The sequence below is a fragment of the Vulpes vulpes genome, chromosome 10, assembly GCF_048418805.1.
Source record: "Vulpes vulpes isolate BD-2025 chromosome 10, VulVul3, whole genome shotgun sequence".
Lineage (NCBI taxonomy): Eukaryota > Metazoa > Chordata > Mammalia > Carnivora > Canidae > Vulpes > Vulpes vulpes.
In genome coordinates this window covers 51,418,091-51,438,549 of record NC_132789.1, presented here as the reverse complement: position 1 = coordinate 51,438,549, position 20,459 = coordinate 51,418,091, and the positions used below count along the sequence as shown (strand labels likewise).

The 20,459-nt window shown below is 47.4% G+C and overlaps 1 protein-coding gene across 4 annotated transcripts; it reads left to right on the top strand.

Moving 5' to 3' along the window:
* Positions 1 to 257: 257 nt before the first annotated feature.
* On the top strand, positions 258 to 20,241 carry LOC112914749 (cytochrome P450 4A11-like). Of its 4 annotated transcripts, none has more exons than XM_025991886.2 (12): positions 258 to 585; positions 3,437 to 3,578; positions 4,298 to 4,342; positions 4,813 to 4,940; positions 6,464 to 6,588; positions 6,954 to 7,108; positions 7,548 to 7,654; positions 7,746 to 7,936; positions 8,044 to 8,177; positions 16,622 to 16,686; positions 16,826 to 16,902; positions 19,309 to 20,241. In XM_025991886.2, exons 1-12 carry the CDS (start codon positions 391 to 393, stop codon positions 19,475 to 19,477), a joined length of 1,533 nt encoding a protein of 510 aa, XP_025847671.2. In that variant the 5' UTR covers positions 258 to 390; the 3' UTR covers positions 19,478 to 20,241. The 4 variants fall into 4 exon arrangements, with proteins under 4 accessions (XP_025847671.2, XP_072580177.1, XP_072580176.1 ...); XM_072724076.1 differs by having other exon boundaries at positions 336 to 585; positions 7,512 to 7,654; XM_072724075.1 differs by having other exon boundaries at positions 336 to 585; positions 6,906 to 7,108.
* Positions 20,242 to 20,459: the final 218 nt, after the last annotated feature.

The following is a 20,459-nucleotide window of genomic DNA, read 5'->3' as shown; positions in this document are numbered from 1 at the left end:
CAAGCACACCTCCTGGACATTTGGTAAAGTAGGCTGTACATTTTTTGCAGTCAGGGTTCCTGTCTGTTTTGCTGGCCACTGTGGCCTGGCACATAGCACACTGTCGGGCACAAAGTAGGTGCTCCTGAAATAACTGATGAATAACAGGGATAAGGGCAAAGGGGAATGTGCCTGGGCATTATCACTGTCTGTTCAGAAGGTTTCCTTCCTACCGATTCCTAAGGTGCATCCTCTCAGTTAATGAACTCTGGAATCCCAGTCTAAGCTCTGCCCTCGTGCTTCACTCCCCTTCCAGGTGGGCAGGGCCATCCTCCCCTGATTGACTAGGCCAGGTGGTCAGAGGATTTCAGCAACACTCAGGGAGAGTCAGTGACCCAGCAGCCCCTGAACATGAGTGTCTCTGTACTGAGCCTCACCAGACCCCTGGACACTGTGTCTGGGCTCCTGCAGCTGGCTTCCCTGCTAGGCCTGGCTCTGCTGCTGCTCAAGGCAGCACAACTCTACCAGCGCAGGCAATGGATGCTCAAAGCTATTCAGCAGTTCCCGTCCCCTCCTTCCCACTGGTTCTTCGGGCACAAGCAGGAGGTAGGAAGGGGCTGAACTGGGGAGAGGGAAGGCAGGGTGGGCCAGGACTCTGGAAGCATCAACCCAGTCAGGAGATTCAACCCACGGAGACCCCTTGTGTGATCAGGACATGGGCCTTGGCAAACCCCCACCTTACCTGCCAGTTCTGGACTTCTCACCCCAATTCCAGGAGCTCCCCAACTTGAAAGTAGCCTGTGCTGGAGCCCTCAGGCCCATCTGACCCTCCTTCCTCAGAGAGATGTACAGGTGATGGTGCAGCCCTGAACCTTGAGATGAGTGGCTGTCCTTCCTAAGTCTTCCCCCTCCAGGCTGAGCAGTCCCAGCTCTTTTCTCAGACACACTTCCTGATGCTTCCCTGCCTCAGCCATTAAACCCCATCCTCTCGTCCTGGTCCTGGCCGGCCTGGGAATACACAGCAGTGTGTTCATGGGCTACGGAGAGCATAGACAGGAATCAGGTGTGAGGTCACAGGAAAATAGGCTCACTTGCCGGACTGGGGGGTGATGTCTGTCAGGTACAGGGACCAACTGGTTAGGTTTGCCCAAGACTATGGGATGTTCCAGACTGGTGACTTCAGGGCTAAAACTCCAATAAGTCATTGGAAGACATGAGAGAAGGTTGCCAGATTAGGGCAAGGAAAGAGTATTGATGGTGAGTTGCACCAGTAACTGAATCGGTTTCCCTTCCAGTTGTTCCCCCAAATCCTGGTACTGTGAACTCCTTGGGCTGAGGATGCCACCCCCTTCCAGCACCACAGTGACCACCACAAAGCTGACCTCTGAGGGATTCCTGACCAGGCTGTGCAGTGACAGAGAAAGAAGCAGCTAGTGGCTGCATTGGAGACAGTGCCTCCCCTCCACCTCTGTCAGTACTGGCCCCGCAGAGGGGGCACCAGCAAGGGGGGAGGGCAAATGAGGAGGGGCTGTCTAGCGCTGTGTGAACTGAGGTAGGCAGAGGTATTGTAGAAGAGGAGGCCAAGCAATTACAAAAAAGCGAAAGACAGAAACTTCATGTCAGCCACAGGGAGACAGCCAAGGGCCACTTTCTTCCCACAAACTATTGCTTGAATGATTTCCACAGAGTCTATGTCCATTTTGAGAAATTGTGAACTTTTGTCACAACTCTGAGTTAGGATTTGATCCTATCATGAATAAAATTTCCTCCACTGCCATTCCCATTCAAGGACGGTGTAGAGAGTCAGTAAGCAGACAAGTTCACTTAGGTAACTCATGTAACTCAGCTTCAGCCAGCTGAACACATAGTGCAACCATATTTTCCTGCTTCTGCAAATCTGAGACTTTCTTTACTCAGTACCTCTGTTACTCGCTAAGCCAGGAGTAGATTGCCACATGTAGTAGGTTAAAGCTAATCTTTCAGGCCAGATGACAAGTGATAAGTGGGACAGGGAAGCATGTGGGCTCAGAGCCAAGGTACTTAGATTCTATCCCAGCTCTGCCACTTACTTCAAGTGAACTTGCTCTGTGCCTCTGTTTCCTCATCTGCAAAATGGGGATCATGATGAGGAGTGTAGCCTCATGGGAGTTTTACTAATCTCTGAATGTTGCCTGGCACAGATAAAGATCAGAGTTACACTGTAATTTATAAAACTTGAAAGTCATAGTAATGCTCATGAAGGACAAACATGTTCGTAGGTTAGCAAACTTGCTGCAGTAACTAGGGCTGAAATTGGTCAGAATTATGAAAGAGGAGCACTTCCTTCACAGTGTGCGAAATCCAGGACCCAACAGTCCTACTTGACCTCGGGTCGTCCCTTCTGCCTCAGGCAGACCCCAGGCCAGCACAGCCCACAGCCTCTGAAGATGGAGTGCCTGTGCTGCCTCTTTATTTCTGTCCACTGTCTCTCCTGATTTCTCATTGGGACATTTTTGGTGGCCCCACTTCCAGAAGGAGCCAGGTGGGAGCAGCTATAATGGAGCATTGCCTGCATGAGTGGCCACAGCCTGAATAAAGTCCAGTGGACACCGGGTATTTGCCTACAGGGTTACCATGGGCACACTTGTCTACCAGAGTCTCACCGGGCCCTGACCAGCCCCATTCAGGCTGTACGGAAGTCCCAAGAGGTTCTGGAGGGCCGTCAGATCAGTGGGGGTCAGGGTGACCCAGAAAGAGGAAGAGCCAAGCAGAGCACCGTTTAGCTCCATCAGGACCCCAGAGGAACTATTGACACTCCCCAGGAGCAGGAGTTTCTGGAAGCTTGAAGAGTAAGCAATCAGAAAGAACGCAGGCAACTCTGCTGAAACAGGATACCCCGGAGGCCTCTGCTAAACAGGCTTGAGGGGATCCTGGAGGATGAGGTAACATAACTTTGACATAAGAGGCTCCCACTAGGGGCACCTGTGTGGCTTAGTGGTTGAGAGTCTACCTTTGGCTCAGGTCGTGATCCCTGGGTCCTGGAATTCAGGCCCGCATCAGGCTTCTCATAGGGACTGTCTCTCTCTGCCCGTGTCTCTGCGTCTCTCTCTGTCTGCTCAGGAATAAATAAATTACTCTTTATATATGGGCTCCCACTAGGGAGTCCCTGCACTGCATCCAAGGAGAAGGGTGATCCCAGTGATGGAAATGACCTGGGGGCTCAGAGTACCTCCTCAAGTGACTGGAGAACACTACTCAGTGTATGGCCTAAGGATGTCCCCCACCTCCACTCCCACTAGAACATAAGTTCCATGAATCTGGATCCTGCTCAGAGCTAGCTCATCAGACAGTTCCAAACTCCTACTGCTGCCAATATCCAAACTCTCTCCATGGGGCCATCCTGTCCTCCACCACCACTCCCAGCTGTGGACCTAATGAGGGAAGCAAGGTTGTATTGAGTTGTATTTCTTTGGTACAGTTCCAAACGGGTCTGGAGCTGCAAGAGCTGAAGAAAAGGACAGAGAAATACCCTTGTGCCAGTCCACGTTGGCTATGGGGAAGCAAAGTTATCCTCGTAGTCTATGACCCAGACTACATGAAGATGATCCTGGGGCGATCAGGTGAGAGCTAAACTTCTCCTCATTTGGAGTGGCCCTTCCCTCTTAGATGTATTTCTGGTGCACTGTGACAGTCCAGGAGAGACTGTTGCCTCAGTCCATCAATATCTGACCCTCTACCTATGATCTTTCCAGCCTAAGAGCTAGGGCAGGGCCAAATACAATTAGTCAATTGGAACGCTCAAACATCTGTGATAATTACCACTTTCTTTCTCTCTCTTGTTTCTTTCTGTTCTTTCCTTTGCTGCTTTCCTCTTATTCCTTCTTACCATTTTCTCTCCTATGTGTCTATCTTTATTTACCACAGTGGTGTGATCCTAGACTGAAGCCAAATTCCTATCCATGATGCCTGGGGTGGACCCCCAGGCCCAAGCCCTTGCCTCAGCTGGGATATAGGAACTGAGCCCTGATTTTAAAAAATCACCATAATACTGGCATTCTATGTGCACTGGGGACAGAATCTAAATTTCTTACCGATTCAAATTTCTGCTCCGTATGGCTTTGCTATGGGACACTAATTCTTCTATTCTGTACCCACAATGTCTATCAGGAAGAAAAAGAGTCAGGGTTAGGTGGCAAGTGGGAGGTGGCTGGACACAAACTGCCAGCTGACAAGAATTGGCAAGGGATGGGGGCCAAAGGTCCATATCATAGCTGCCTTTGGGGCCAGCCTGAATTCCTTGGTTACCTCCAGTTTGCTGTCATATCCTTCTTAATTTCAGACCCAAAATCTGAGGGTGCCTACAGATTCATGGCTCCCTGGATAGGTAAGTATGTCTACCTAGGACTATGGTCCACCGTCTGCTTAGGTTTGCTACCAACTATACATTTGGCCCAGACTAACAAGATGAGACCAGCACCACAGTGACTCCACTAAACTCTGAATTGAGCCCCCTTATCTCCTGATAAAACCCTCACCCCCTCCAAATGGTGGTGGAACCCTCCTGTAGCTCAGCTTCTCCCACATTGCTTCTCAGCCCTCACCAACGAACTCAGCCGACTTCTGACGGAAGTCCTTGTAAGACCCATCCCCTGCTCTGTTTCAACCTCCATGTGATAGCTATCATAACCACTTCCTGGCCTGGGGCTTTGGGAAGTCCCCTTCTTGACATGCACTGGCCTTTCCTGCTTTGCCAAGGGTGCCCTTCTTCTGACACCCTGGGTTCCTCCCAAATTGTCTCTGGATAACTCGGGCAAGGTCCCTTCCCACCCAACTCCCAAACACACTGTGGTCCAGGGTATGGTTTGCTCCTGCTGAATGGAGAGACATGGTTCCAGCACCGGCGGATGCTGACCCCAGCCTTCCACTATGACATCCTGAAGCCCTACGTGAGACTCATGGCTGACTCTGTCCAAGTGATGCTGGTAAGTCGAACCCTACCTCACCTGCACACTCACACCCACGGCACAGTTCACAAAGTCCATTTTCAACAGCTAGATGCTTCAGAGAACCGTTAGCATGGCCCCTGGAATCACACACTTACACCCTGCAATGAGACACAACCCCCAGAGGGTGGATAGGACAGGAAGGCACCTGGCACCCACTATCATCCATTCTTTGCTCCCTGCCCACAGGAGAGAGAAACACGGTGGAGGCAGGGTCCCTTCTCCTCCCACTAGCATGTCTTTGGCTTGGATAGGAAGAGTAGTCAATACTCCAGGAAAATAGGACAAGCTGCCCCTGGCTAGCCTGGGAAGTAGCAGCTTCGGTGGCAGGGGGGACAATGCAGGATGTCACTCAGGTACGCTCTGGTGTGGGATTGAAAGCATCTTTTATTTTAAGATTTATTTATTTATTCAGGAGAGACACAGACTGAGAGCGAGAGAGGCAGAGACATAGGCAGAGGGAGAAGCAGGCTCGTCACAGGGAGCCTGATGTGGGATTGGATCCTGGATCGCAGGATCATGACCTGAGCCGAAGGCTGTCCCCCAACCATTGTGTGACCCAGCCACCCCTGGATTGAAGGCTTCGGGTTGGATTTTAGCCACTCCGTGGAGGGAAATGGACCAGGTCTCAACCCCCAGGACTGGGTCCTGCCAGAATATCACCTCTGAGCATGACCCTATTGCTGACTCACTGTACTCAGCTGACATTTGCTGAACAAGAGGAATTGGCGTCCCTGATATTCCTTTCTTAGGAACCCCTGTACTAGCCCCTTAACCTTTCTCTTGCCTTGACACTTGTTCCCTAAATTGGAACTTCATTTATTTCTGTGTAGGGCAGTCCCAGGGCAGAAAAGATTCCCCTTTATATTCTGAGAAACAGTGTTTCTCTTCTATTTTTTTTCAATTTTTGGTCTGCTAAAAGATTCCCCTTTATATTCTGAGAAACAGTGTTTCTCTTCTATTTTTTTTTCAATTTTTGGTCTGCTAAAAGGTGGTTATCATCATAATTTATACTGAAGTCAGCCTCTAGAGATCATTTTTTTAAAATTATTTTTATTGGAGTTAAAATTGCCAACATGTAGCACAACACCCAGTGCTCATCACACCAAGTTCCCCCTCAATATCTATCATCCAGTTACCCCAACCCCCCGCCCACCTACCCTTCCACTACCCCTTGTTCATTTCCCAGAGTTAGCTGTCTTTCATGTTTTGTCACCCTCAATGATATTTTCACTCCTTTCCTTTTATTCCCTTTCATTAATTTTTATATTCCCCAAATGAATGAGGTCATAGATCATTCTCAATAAAATAACAACAGTTTCTGAGAAAGTACTCAACATATCACAAATATTAGGCTCTATGGTACTAAATTGATGAAACACAACTGCTTTAGAAAGTGAGGACATGTCATCAGAATATGTGGAGAAGCAGAGAGAGCCTAGCCTCGTCAGCCGGGGCCTTCCAGAGCTATAGAGAAGGATCAATGTGTCCCCTCTACACAGGACAAGTGGGAGGAGCTCCTCAGCCAGAACTCACATCTGGAGATCTTTGAACACGTCTCCTTGATGACCTTGGACACTATTATGAAGTGTGCCTTCAGCTACCAGGGCAACCACCAGGCAGACAGGTCAGTGAAATGCTTAAGGCCGGGTCCTATTTCCTACCAACTGGTGTGGAATCATCTGGAGGCAGTTCCAGTAGTTGTGATGTTTACCAACCCAAAGAGTCACATTCTGCAGAGCCCCAGTCTGACAGTCAAATTCACCCCACACCAAACCTACATTAGGCACAGACCCTGATCCCTCCCTCAGGGAGAAGTGGGGCTGCCCAAGTCCCTCATAAATGGCTGGGGGTTTCCAGGGCACAAGACAGAAATGTCAGACGCCTAGGTCACCCGCACCAATGACTGAGGAAACCTCCACCCACAGCCCCACTCCATTCCAGTTCAAATGCCTCCCTCCAACTCGAGCCCTCTGCACCATCCTCCTTCAGGAACTCCCAGTCCTACATTCAGGCCATTAAAGATCTGAACTACCTGGTGTTTTCCCGGGTGAGGAATGTTTTCTACCAGAAAGACATCTTCTACTGGCTGACCTCTGAAGGCCACAGGAACCACAAGGCCTGCCAGCTTGCCCATCAACACACAGGTTGGACTCTGCCCTCTGGGCACCTCCCTTCCTTCATTAGGCACATCCCAAAGGGATAGGCCCTGACCCTTAGACAGAGGCGTGCCCCTCACCGCTCCTCCACAACCTGGGACAAATCCACTCTGGATTTCCCCCCGGTGTAACTGTCAGGATGCCCGGTTCTTGCAGGAAGCTACATGCGTCACAACAGGGGTGAAGGTTGAATGACCCCCCTGCCAGCCACCCACAGGCAGAGCCTCCTAGGGCTGTGCTGTTGAGGGGATCGCTGACATGCAAATACCTGGTGCTAGAGCTCTCACCCTGGCATGCACACCCATTGCCAAACTCCTCCTGATCCCCCTGGCACCGTGACTGTGGCAAGGGGGCAGGTGGGCTACATGGCTGGCTATGCCTGGGCACTCAGAGCTCTCAACTACGCCTGGGAACACTGTTTGGGCAGACCGAGTGATCAAGCTGAGGAAGGCTCAGCTACAGGAGGAGGGAGAGCTGGAGAAGGTCAGGAACAAGAGGCATTTGGACTTCCTGGACATCCTCCTCTTAGCCAAAGTGAGTGTGGCAGGGGAGGCCTGATCATTTGCCCACAGGTGGGGAGCAAGGGTGAAGACTCAAAGTCTGCAATCTCTCTGGGTCTTCCCAGATGGAGAATGGGAGGGGCTTGTCTGACAAGGACCTCCGTGCAGAAGTGGACACGTTCATGTTTGAGGGGCATGACACCACAGCAAGCGGCATCTCCTGGATCCTCTATACTCTGGCCACACACCCTGAGCATCAGCAGAGGTGCCGGGAGGAGATCCAGAGCCTTTTGGGGGATGGTGCCTCTATCACCTGGTGAGTGTTCATGAGACGGGAGGGCCCTGATAGGGTCCTGCCTCCTCAATTACGGAATACACTGGTTGCCAGGGCCTTGCCTGCCCTTCAAGGTAGCTTTGTTTTAGGGAGCACCTGGACCAGATGCCCTACACCACCATGTGCATCAAGGAGGCATTGCGACTCTATCCACCAGTTCCAAGTGTTGGCAGAGAGCTCAGCAAGCCCATCACCTTCCCTGATGGACGCTCCTTGCCCAGAGGTATGGCCTTCACGACTCTCACTCTGTAAGCAGTCCTGTGGGACGCATGGGAGGTCTGAATCCACATGTCCTGGGGCAGTTCTAATATTTGCCGCCCCATTTTATCTACAATAAGTGGGGATGAGGTTGTAGTTTGGATGAGGTTTGGAATGCCTGGCACGGAGTCTGGCCACATTCAGTGTATATAATAAATAGTCAAAGGTATTATAGGGGAATGGAAGGAAAATGAGAGTGAAGAATTAGAGAGGGAGACAAAATATAAGAGACTCCTAACTCTGAAAGAAACAAGGGGTAGTCGAAGGGGAGGTGGGCAGGGGGATGGGGTGACTGGGTGACGGGCACTGCGAGGGCACTTGATAGGAGGAGCAGAGGGTGTCATACTATATGTTGGCAAATCAAACTTCAATTAAAAGAGTAATTAAAAAATAAAATAAATGGGAGTTCCCCTTCATACCTAGAGAGAATGTTCTTCACCTGTTCATTCTCCACATAACATGAAAAGTGTGTCTGGATTTTTAGATGTTGAAGGGATAAAATCCCAAGTTTCTTTCTTTTTTTCCTAGCTTATTCTTTTTAATTGGAGTTCAATTTGCCAACATATAGCAAAACACCCAGTGCTCATCCCATCAAGTGCCCCCCTCAGTGCCCGTCACCCAGCCACCCCACACCCAGCCCACCTACCTTTCCACCACCCATGTTCGATTCCCAGAGTTAGGAGTCTCTCATTTTCTGTCTCCCTTTCTGATATTTCCCGCTCATGTTTTTCTCCTTTATTTATTTAAATGTATTTTTTATTGGTATTCAATTGTCAACATATAGAATAACACCCAGTGCTCATCCCGTCAAGTGCCCACCTCAGTGAGCGTCACTCAGTCACCTCCACCCCCCTCCGACCTCCCCTTCCACCACCCCTAGTTCGTTTCCCAGAGTTAAGAGTCTCTCATGTTCTGTCTCCCTTTCTGATATTTCCCACTTATTTTTTAGCCATTCCCCTTTATTCCCTTTCATTATTATTTATATTCCCCAAATGAATGAGACCATATAATGTTTGTCCTTCTCCAATTGACTCATTTCACTCCGCATTATACCCTCCAGTTCCATCTACGTCGAAGCAAATGGTGGGTATTTGTCGTTTCTAATGGCTGAGTAATACTCCATTGTATACATAGACCACATCTTCTTTATCCATTCATCCTTCGATGGACACTGAGGCTCCTTCCACAGTTTGGCTATTGTGGACACTGCTGCTAGAAACATCGGGGTGCAGGTGTCCCGGCGTTTCATTGCATCTGTATCTTTGGGGTAAATCCCCAGCAATGCAATTGCTAGATCGTAGGGCAGGACTATTTTTAATGCTTTGAGGAACCTCCACACAGTTCCAGAGTGGCTGCACCAGTTCACATTGCCACCAACAGTGCAAGAAGGTTCCCTTTCTCTACATCCTCTCCAACATTTGTGGTTTCCTGCCTTGTTAATTTTCACCAGTGTCACTGGTGTGAGGTGGTATCTCATTGTGGTTTTGATATATAATTCCCTGATGGCAAGTGATGCAGAGCATTTTCTCATGTGCATGTTGGCCATGTCTATGTCTTCCTCTGTGAGATTTCTGTTCATGTCTCTTGCCCATTTCATGATTGGATTGTTTGTTTCTTTGCTGTTGAGTTTAATAAGTTCTTTATAGATCTCGGATACTAGCCCTTTATCTGATAAGTCATTTGCAAATATCTTCTCCCATTCTGTAGCTTCTCCTTTAATTTTGTTGACTGTTTCTTTTGCTGTGCAAAAGCTTCTTGCCTTGCTGAAGTCTCAATAGTTCATTTTTGCTTTTGTTTCTCTTGTCTTCATGGATGTATCTTGCAAGAAGTTACTTGGCCGAGTTCAAAAAGGGTGTTGCCTGTGTTCTCCTCTAGGATTTTGATGGAATCTTGTCTCACATTTAGATCTTTCATCCATTTTGAGTTTATTTTTGTGTCTGGTGTAAGAGAACGGTCCAGTTTCATTCTTCTGCATGTGGATGTCCAATTTTCCCAGCACCATTTATTGAAGAGACTGGCTTTCTTCCAGTGGAGAGTCTTTCCTCCTTTGTTGAATATTAGTTGACCATAAAGTTGAGGGTCCACTTCTGGATTCTCTATTCTGTTCCATTGATCTATGTGTCTGTTTTTGTGCCAGTACCACACTGTCGTGATGACCACAGCTTTGTAGTACAACCTGAAATCTGGCATTGTGATGCCCCCAGCTATGGTTTTCTTTTTTAAAATTCCCCTGGCTATTCGGGGTCTTTTCTGATTCCACACAAATCTTAAGATGATTTGTTAGAACTTTCTGAAGAAAGTCCATGGTATTTTGATAGGGATTGCAGTAAGCGTGTAAATTGCCCAGGTAGCATAGACATTTTCACAATATTAATTCCTCCAGTCCATGAGCATGGAGTATTTCCAACTCTTTGTATCTTCCTCAATTTCTTTCAGAAGTGTTCTGTAGTTTTTAGGGTATAGATCCTTTACCTCTTTGGTTAGGTTTATTCCTTGGTATCTTATGCTTTTGGGTGCAATTGTAAATGGCATTGATTCCTTAATTGCTCTTGCTTCAGTCTCATTGTTAGTGTATAGAAATGTGACTGACTTCTGGGCATTGATTTTGTATCCTGCCACACTGCCAAATTGCTCTATGACTTCTAGGAATCTTGCGGTGGAGTCTTTTGGGTTTTCTATGTACAGTATCATGTCATCTGCGAAGAGGGAGAGTTTGTCTTCCTCTTTGCCAATTTAAATGCCTTTTATTTCTTCGTGTTGCCTGATTGCTGAGGCTAGGACTTCTAGTACTCTGATGAATAGCAGTGGTGAGAGTTGACATCCCTGCCTTGTTCCTGATCTTCGAGTAAAGGCTCCCAGTTTCCCCATTGAGAATGATATTCCTGTGGGCTTTTCGTAGATGGCTTTTAAGATGCTGAGGCATGTTCCCTCTATCCCTACACTCTGAAGAGTTTTGATCAGGAATGGATGCTGTATTTTGTCAAATGCTTTCTCTGCATCTTTGAGAGGATCATACGGTTCTTGTTTTTTCTCTTGTTGATATGATCTATCACATTGATTGCTTTACGAGTGTTGAGCCAGCCTTGCATCCCAGGGATAAATCCCACTTGGTCAAGGTGAATAATCTTCTTAATGTACTGTTGGATCATATTGGCTAGTATCTTGTTGAGAATTTTTGGATCCATATTCATCAGGGATATTGGTCTGTAATTCTCCTCTTTGGTCAGGTCTTGGTCTGGTTTTGGAATTAAGGTGATGCTGGCCTCATAGAACAAGTTTGGAAGTATTCCATATCTTTCTATCTTTCTGAAAGCTGTAGTAGAATAGGTATGGTTTGTTCTTTAAACGTTTGATAGAATTCCCCTGGGAAGCCATGTGGCCCTGGACTTTTGTGTCTTGGGAGGTTTTTGAGGACTGCTTCAATTTGCATCCTGGTTATAGGCCTGCTCAGGCTTTCTATTTCTTCCTATTCCAGTTTTGGTAGTTTGTGATTTTTCAGAAATGCGTCCATTTCTTCTAGATTGCCTAATTTATTGGCTTACAGCTACTCATAATGTGTTTCTAAAATCGTTTGTATTTCCTTGGTGTTGGTGGTGATCTCTGCTTTCTCATTCATGATTTTATTAATTTGAGTCTTCTCTCTCTTCTTTTTAATAATACTCGCTAATGGTTTATCTATCTTATTAATTCTTTCAAAGAACCAACTCCTGGTTTTATTGATCTGTTCCACAGTTCTGGTCTTGATTTCGTTGAGTTCCGCTCGAATCTTTATTAACTCTCTTCTTCTGCTGGGTATAGGATCTATTTGTTGCTTTTTCTCTAGCTCCTTTATGTGTAAGTTTAGCTTTTGTATTTGAGTTCTTTCCAGTTTTTGAATGGATGCTTGAATTGCAGTGTACTTCCCCCTCAAGACTGCTTTTGCTGCATCCCAAAGATTTTGAACAGTTGTATCTTCATTCTCATTAGTTTCCATGAATCTTTTTAATTCTTCCTTCATTTCCTGGTTGACCCTTTGATCTTTTAGCAGGATGGTCCTTAACCTCCACGTGTTTGAGGTCCTTCCAAACTTCTTGTTGTGATTTAGTTCTAATTTCAAGGCATTATGGTCTGAGAATACACAGGGGATGATCCCAATCTTTTGGTATCTGTTCAGACCCAATTTGTGACCCAGTATATGGTCTATTCTGGAGAAAGTTCCATGTGCACTTGAGAAGAATGTGTATTCAGTTGAGTTTGTTTTTTTTTTAAATTTTTTTTTTATTCTTTATTTATGATAGTCATAGAGAGAGAGAGAGAGGCAGAGACACAGGCAGAGGGAGAAGCAGGCTCCATGCACGGGGAGCCCAACGTGGGATTTGATCCCGGGTCTCCAGGATCGCGCCCTGGGCCAAAGGCAGGCGCCAAACCGCTGCGCCACCCAGGGATCCCTGAGTTGAGTTTGGATGTAAAGTTCTGTAGATATCTGTGAAATCCATCTGGTCCAGTGTATCATTTAAAGCTCTCGTTTCTTTGGAGATGTTGTGCTTAAAGACCTATTGAGGGTACAAAGAGCTAGATTGAAGTCACCAAGTATAAGTGTATTATTATCTAAGTATTTCTTCAGTTTGGTTATTAATTGGTTTAAATATTTGGCAGCTCCCACATTCGGGGCATATATATTGAGGATTGTTAAGTCCTCTTGCTGGATATGTCCTTTAAGTATGATATAGTGTCCCTCTTCATCTCTCACTACAGTATTCGGGGTAAATTTTAGTTTATCTGATATAAGGATGGCTACCCCTGCCTTCTTTTGAGGACCATTTGAATGGTAAATGGTTCTCCAACCTTTTATTTTCAGGTTGTAGGTGTCTTTCTGTCTAAAATGAGTCTTTTGTAGACAGCAAATAGATGGGTCCTGTTTTTTTTTTATCCAATCTGAAACCCTGCGCCTTTTGATGGGGTGATTAAGCCCGTTCACGTTCAAAGTTACTATTGACAGATATGAGTTTAGTGTCATCATGATATCTATTCAGTCCTTGTTTTTGTGGATTGTTCCACTGAACTTCTTCTTAAAGGGGAATTTTAAGAGTCCCCCTTAAATTTTCTTGCAGAGCTGGTTTGGAGGTCACATATTCTTTCAGTTCCTGCCTGTCTTGGAAGCTCTTTATCTCTCCTTCCATTTTGAATGAGAGCCTTGCTTGATTAAGTATTCTTGGTTGCATGTTCTTCTCATTTAGGACCCTGAATATATCCTGCCAGCCCTTTCTGGCCTGCCAGGTCTCTGTGGAGAGGTCTGCTGTTACCCTAATACTCCTCCCCATAAAAGTCAGGGATTTCTTGTCTCTTGCTGCTTTAAGGATCTTCTCTTTATCTTTGGAATTTGCAAGCTTCACTATTAAATGTCGAGGTGTTGAACGGGTTTTATTGATTTTAGGGGGGGAATCTCTCTATTTCCTGGATCTGAATGCCTGTTTCCCTTCCCAGATTAGGAAAGTTTTCAGCTATGATTTGTTCATATACATATTCTGGCCCTCTCTCCCTTTCGGCGCCCTCAGGAACCCCAATTAAAAGTAGGTTTTTCTTCCTCAGGCTGTCGTTTATTTCCCTTATTCTATCTTCATGGTCTTTTAATTGTCTCTTTTTTCCTCAGTTTCCCTCTTTGTGATCAACTTGTCTTCTCTATCACTCACTCGTTCTTCCACCTCGTTAACCCTCATCGTTAGGACTTCTAGTTTGGATTGTATCTCATTCAATTGATTTTTAATTTCTGCCTGATTGGATCTAAATTCTGCAGTCATGAAGTCTCTTGAGTTGTTTATGCTTTTTTTCTAGAGCCACCAGTAGCTGTATAATAGTGTTTCTGAATTGGGTTTCTGAACTTGAATTGTAATCCAGATTTTGTAATTCTGTGGGAGAGAGGACTGTTTCTGATTCTTTCTTTTGAGGTGAGGTTTTCCTTCTAGTCATTTTGCTCAGTGCGGAGTGGCCAAAAGCAAGTTGTATTGGGAAACGGAGAAAAAGAGAGGAGAGAAAGAAGGAAAGAAAAGAGAAAAAGAAAAAGGAAAAGAAAGAGAGAAAAAAAGAAAAAAAGGTTAGGGGAAGCAAACAGAAATAAAAAAAAACAAAACAAAAAATAAATAAAGAAGGGGGAGTATCCTCTGATTCTGTATAGTGTAAGTCCCTCAACTTCCCCTGGAACTTTCCAGTACTGCTTGGTCAATAACTTGCTTTTCCCTTGTCCGTCTAGCTAGTCTTCTGGGGGAGGGGCCTGCTGTGCGGATTTTCAGGTGCTAGCACTTGGGGGAGCTGCTCAGCCCCCTGCCTGGTGCAGGGCTCAGTGAAAGATATTTAAGCTGTTTATCCGGTGAGGGCACTGTGAGGCTCAGTGGGGGTTGTTTACCCCGTGAGGCTCCAGGAGGAACAGCCACAGTGGCAGCGGCCAATTCTGGAGTCCTGGCTTCAGCTCCGCAGTAACTACAGAGCTCTCAGTGCAGGGGCCTGGAGGGGGCGGGGGGGGGCTGCTGTCTGCTCAGCTCGGTGCAGGAGCGTCCGTGCTGTCCTGGGCCCTCCGCGCCTCTGCCTGTCCCGGGGGGAGGCCGGATCCTGGGCTGTGTCCCCGGCGCCCAGTGCTCCTGGGTCTGCACTGTTGGATTCCCGCTCTGGCCGCGCAGCCCCCTCTGCGCGGAGCCTCCGCTCCAGCCGCCCCCCCCCCCCCAGCTACTCCCGGCCGCGCAGCCCCCTCCGCACGGAGCCTCTTCCTCTGCCTGAGCCCATCCGAGCTGCTCCCAGAGCCGTGCAGCCCCCTCTGCGCGGAGCCTCCGCCTCTGCTGCCTCGGAGCTGCTCCCGGGTCCAGCCGTGTGCGCACTGCAGCCCTTTAGGGAGCTCCGCCTGGGGTGTCGCGTGCTCTCCCTGGGGCGCAGGTGTCTGTTAGTGTCCCAGGGAGCCTGAGGGCATCCCCGCCCTCCTGGGGTCCTACTCTAACTCCCTGCGAGCGCCTTTCCCTCCGGAAAGGTTGGTGCAGCTCCTGCTTCTCCAGGCGGGGCTCTCCTGTCCTGGGGACACTCGCCGTGGCCTTAGCCCGGCTCCTCGCGGGGCTCCTCCCCCTTGATGCCTTTTGTTTCTTTATTTCTTTTTTCCCCCTGTCTTCTACCTTGATAGAAGCACGAACTCTTCTCACTGTAGCATTCCAGCTGTTCTCTCTTAAAATCTCAGGCCGTATTCGTAGATTTTCAGGATGGTTTGAAGGTTATCTAGGTAATTTAGTGGGGACAGGTGACTTGGGGACCCTACTCTTCTGCCATCGTGCCCCTCCCTGCGGGTTCCATCATTTTATGACGCTATATTATTCTCATCGATGGCACTGACATTTTGTGAGTTTAAGCTATATATATCCTATTCCTTACTGCAGCATCACAACTCCTGAAGGATTTCTGTCTTCATTGATACCCCTTTTGGATATAATCAAGATTTGATGTAATGATAGGATAAATCCTTGATGACAACTGCAAAAAACTATATACCTGCCAGTTAAAATAATGACTCAGGGGCCCTAAGTGGCTCAGCACTGGTGTGTATGTCTTGGCTTAGGTCATGATCCTGGGATCCTGGGATGGGGCTCCCTGCTCAGTGGGGAGTCTGCTTTTCCCTCTGACACTCCCCTGGTCATGGTCTCTCTCACTCTCTCAAGTAAATACAGAAACATTTTATATAAAAATAATGATGACTCAGTGCATTGCACCTTCTCTACAAGAGATGTTGCCTTCAGGAAGGGGATTCAGAAATAGCATACAATTGTAACTCCCAAGATTTGATCCCTAGAGAGGGAGAGCCCTGGGGCAGGGAAAGTTCTTCTTTCACCCTTACGGGGTTGACTACATCAAGCATATCAGGAAACCCACTCTCATTCTTCAGATGGCCCACTCCCAGGAAGCCCTCAGGTTGCTGGAGAGAGCAGCTGGTTACCACATCTGAGGTCCCTGCCATGGTCTAGTCTACCTTTTAGCTCACCTCTGCTGTGAATCCCAGCCCTGCCCCATCCCAGCTGGGTGGTCATAGGCAAGTTGCTCAGCCTCTCTGAGGCTTAGGTGCTCATGTGAACAATGGGGATTGGGCCTTCCTTGGAGGGTTGTTGTGAGATGGATTAGTCAATGCATATTCCCCAAGGGCTCATGGATGGTACTTGGTAAATGCGAGTTGTCCCTTGAGCTGCTCTCTAATATATGCCTCTAGTTCTTTCTGCTTCTCACCCTGGTCTGGATAACTATTAATCTGGGCACATGTGCTGTGCCATGTCTGCCCCACCTCTCCTGCTACACTATCATTCCCCTCAGAGTGATGAGAAGTGGCTCTCATAGCAGCTGCCAAGCTGTGTGGGCAAGCACCTGGCCCCACAGGCAGGTATGACCATTCTTCTCTCTTCTGCCCCACAGGATTCTTAGTCTCGCTCTCCTTTTATGCCCTTCACCACAACCCGAATGTGTGGCCAAAACCAGAGGTATGATGGCCTTGGGAGGATGGTATGGTGAATCTCTGCATGCCAATCCTTCCTCCTGTTCCATTTCTGGGTGTGTCCTGAGGTTGAGAGGAAGGAGGAGCTAGACCACACCTATCCTGGCCCTGCGGTTCCTCTGCAGGTGTTTGACCCTTCCCGCTTTGCACCAGATGCCGCTCGACACAGCCATGCTTTCCTGCCCTTCTCAGGAGGATCAAGGTGAGGCACTTGTACTGGGATGGGAGGAGGGGCTGTTTACTAGGGAAATTCCTGATGTTTGTCACTTCCTACATTTACATGGGTGTTGCAGATATGCCCTGACATGTTGATGTGCTGGGAAAGAGGTGTGTGTCTCTATACACGAAAGAAATTTGGTAATCACTGCAGGGTATGGAAACTTTGATTCATTGCTCACTCAATCTCCAGCCACAATTCAGTGTCAGTGACGATTCAATGGCTCAAGGATCCTTGAGATTTCTTCACTTTATGAGGATCAGTTTACAGAATTGGACATTGTGATATGTAGTTTTCAAGTGTTGTCACTGTCAAGTCAGGATGGAATGAAAAGATTTCTTTTGCACACATTCTCAGACCAGCCCCTCTCCCCACTCCACCCCCACACTGCACCATTGCCTGGTGCATGTTTCCATCTTCAGCTGCCTGCACCTCTGAAATATTTCAGCCTACAGAGGAAAATATCCTTTAATTTCTGAAGGGCTTCAGAAGTATTCCACTTTTGAACACTTCAACTTGTGACTCTAGTATTTTTGCATCCATTCAGAAGAATTTTGGACTGCATGGAAATGGTCATGAACACTTGACAGTTTTCTCCATTGTCAAATCATTACATATGATCTGGGCTCTACATACCTGAATATTACACTTTGAGTCCAATCCTCCAATGAGCAAGTATATGAAATGAGGACATTAAGTGGCTTTTGAGAGAAAATCCACTGTTTTGTATATGTACATGAGAGGTGGCATTTGAAAGTTTCCTGGCATGTAAAATAGAAAGTGCACTTGAAATGGCTGTGCAGCTGCATGACTATTCTCCTGAGTGAAATCCTCCTGGCTGCTGAAATTGTCCTATAAATCATATATAGTAACTTCTGTAAACTTTTTAAGTAGTTATTAGAAAAATGCATTTTAGCAAATATATGAATCTTCAATCCTTCTAAACTAAGTGAATGCACTCTCACAGAATAGGCTTTAAGCAAACTATTCTCCAGATATTGGCTCCAGGATTTGTTTCCTCCTGGGATTGATTCCTTCCTGGTAGACATTGCTGCAAGTCATGTGGCTGCCACAAGAGACAGGAGAGGGGTAGACAGCTCAATTCCTAGCTTAGAACTAATGGAGACTTCTGTTTATTCTTTTCTGCTTTCCTATTCAATTCAATAAACCTCATTCAATGTCTAAGACTAATTATTAAGCCAGACTCTGTGCCAAGCCTATGCTATGAGATGGGAAACTGCCCTTGTTTCAGGGAGTTCTGAATCAAGAACTGCATGCCTCTACTCAAAGGAGACATCAGGCATTCATTCTTTCTTGCCCTAACTCATTTACTAATTGACCCCACAGTAGGAAGTTCCATGTTTCTGGCACTGTCCTGTGCTGGTAAGTGACATGTCCTTGATTAAAATACCATGTGATTCAGGGTCCAGGAATGAAGAGGCACAGCCAATGGGGGGTGGGTTGTGTGTGGGGGCAGACTGTCATTGCCCTTATCCTTGGTCATTTGGAGACAGAGGTGGAGGGAGGTCATTATCTTGGATCTCCTCAGCAGGTGCTGCGCTGGGAGACATAGCTGGATAGGTGCAGATGAGTGTGCCAACAACTCAGATAGGGCTTTGATGCCAGGCTGAGCCATGTGGACATGCTTTCCTATGATGGAAGACGTGGGAGCTTCTGAGTATGGGAGGGCGGGGAATCAGGAGAGGGACCAGAGGCAGGAGACAGAAAAGTCCAGGTGAAGTGGCAGCTGAGGGATGAGGGGCAGGGACACTTTTGCTATAGAATTGGAAGGGGACAGCAGCTAGTTGAATGAGGGGCCGAGGGGAAGGTAGGAGTCTGGACCCAAACTGGAAGGCAGATGGTGCAGCAGCTTGAGCATCCCTAAGGGTCTGCCCCTGCAGGGAGCTTCCCTGTTGGCATCCTGACTTCCTTACCCAACTCCATATTGTCATTTCTATGAGGATCTGGGGCCCTGTGTGCCCCCCTAATATGGTGAGGACCTGAAGTGTGGCCCAGCCCACCCCCTCTGGTGCCCTGGCCTGGACTCCACATTGTGAAACCAGACATGGCTGGTGCAGAGAGCAAAGAACCTAATGATTAACTGTTGTAGTGATCACTTGACTTGGCTCTGAGGCTCAAAGTGTTGACCCTCCTGTAACAGGGTTTCAGGCTTGCTGAGAGCAGAGGTAAGAGGAGGAGCTAATCCTGAGGAGTGTAGACTTTTGTCAGAGGTCAAGGGGAGAATGTTAACAAAGCAAGGCTTGGGGTAGAGATGTGCATGTGTCCTGAGGGAAGGGGATCCGGGCTGGGCCCATGCAGGCTGGCCCTGAAGGGACTGTTCCTGGCGGGGCTTTGAGGCCTCTCTCGTTTCCTTTTCCCTCCCTGTCCCAGGAACTGCATCGGGCAGCACTTTGCCGTGAACGAGATGAAGGTGGCGGTGGCCCTAATCCTGCTCCGCTTTGAGCTGGCTCCAGATCCCTTCAGGATCCCTGTACCCACTCCAAGAATTGTGTTGATGTCCAAGAATGGGATCCACCTGCATCTCAGGAAGCTCCTCTAACCCTTGTGCGGACAAGGATGAGCCCCAAGGGCCTCCTGCCTGCCAATCTGTCTTCCTGTCAGTCTCTCCTCTCTGCTGGCTTCTGCTCACTTCCTGCTTCCTCTCTGTCCACCTGCTCTCCTGCTCTTGCACATGAGATTGTCTGTGCTTCTCTGTCTCACCTTTTCCAAGATTCCTTCGTGTTTGTCTGTTACTATTCTCCTACCGAGGTGTCACTCTGTCGATGCAAATTGTGATTTCTTGCCTGTCCTTCAGGCTGTCTGTTGTCTCCCTGTCATTGTTCCTTGCTGCTTACTTGTCTGTTCCTATAAAGTTTTCTCTTACTTCTTAACCAAGTTATACAATCTTAGTTCCTTCAAAGAGCACAAATGATAATCTTGTGTTTCAGGAGATCAGATACCTGAAATGAGTCTCACTGGGTAGCAATGAAGGCATGTAGATGCTCTAAGGGATAATGTCTTCTCTTGAATTTTCCACCTTCTCAGAATTCACTCTGAAGGCTATCAATGAGGGGACTAAGCGTCCTCATTTATCATGGAAATACACTTTTCTTCAATTCAACTGTGTCAGATGTTAACGATACCTGTCAAATTTTTAGTGTAACATTTAGACTTTTGTGTAATTAAACAAGGGTACTCCAGCCAATCCAAGTGCACCCATAAAGCAAGACATGTCAGTCCACGTTTGGTCCACTTGGCATTCACACATTCCCTTACACCATACTTCGTCCCTAACTAAGTAAAATAAAGTCATGCTTCTACCAACTCAGCTCCCTATGATTGAAGCTGTGTAGTCCCTTTTCCCCAACAACAAAGGCCAAGTTTTTGGAGGGTCTTCTCTCTTTTCCCCCAAATGCTGTAACCTAAATGCTATGACACAAACTTTACTAGTTTTACATGTTATGTTTTACTTGCAACACTTTTTACATGTGCAGGTTATAAGACAAGGAAGGAAAAATCTGACGCACATATGTACACATGCA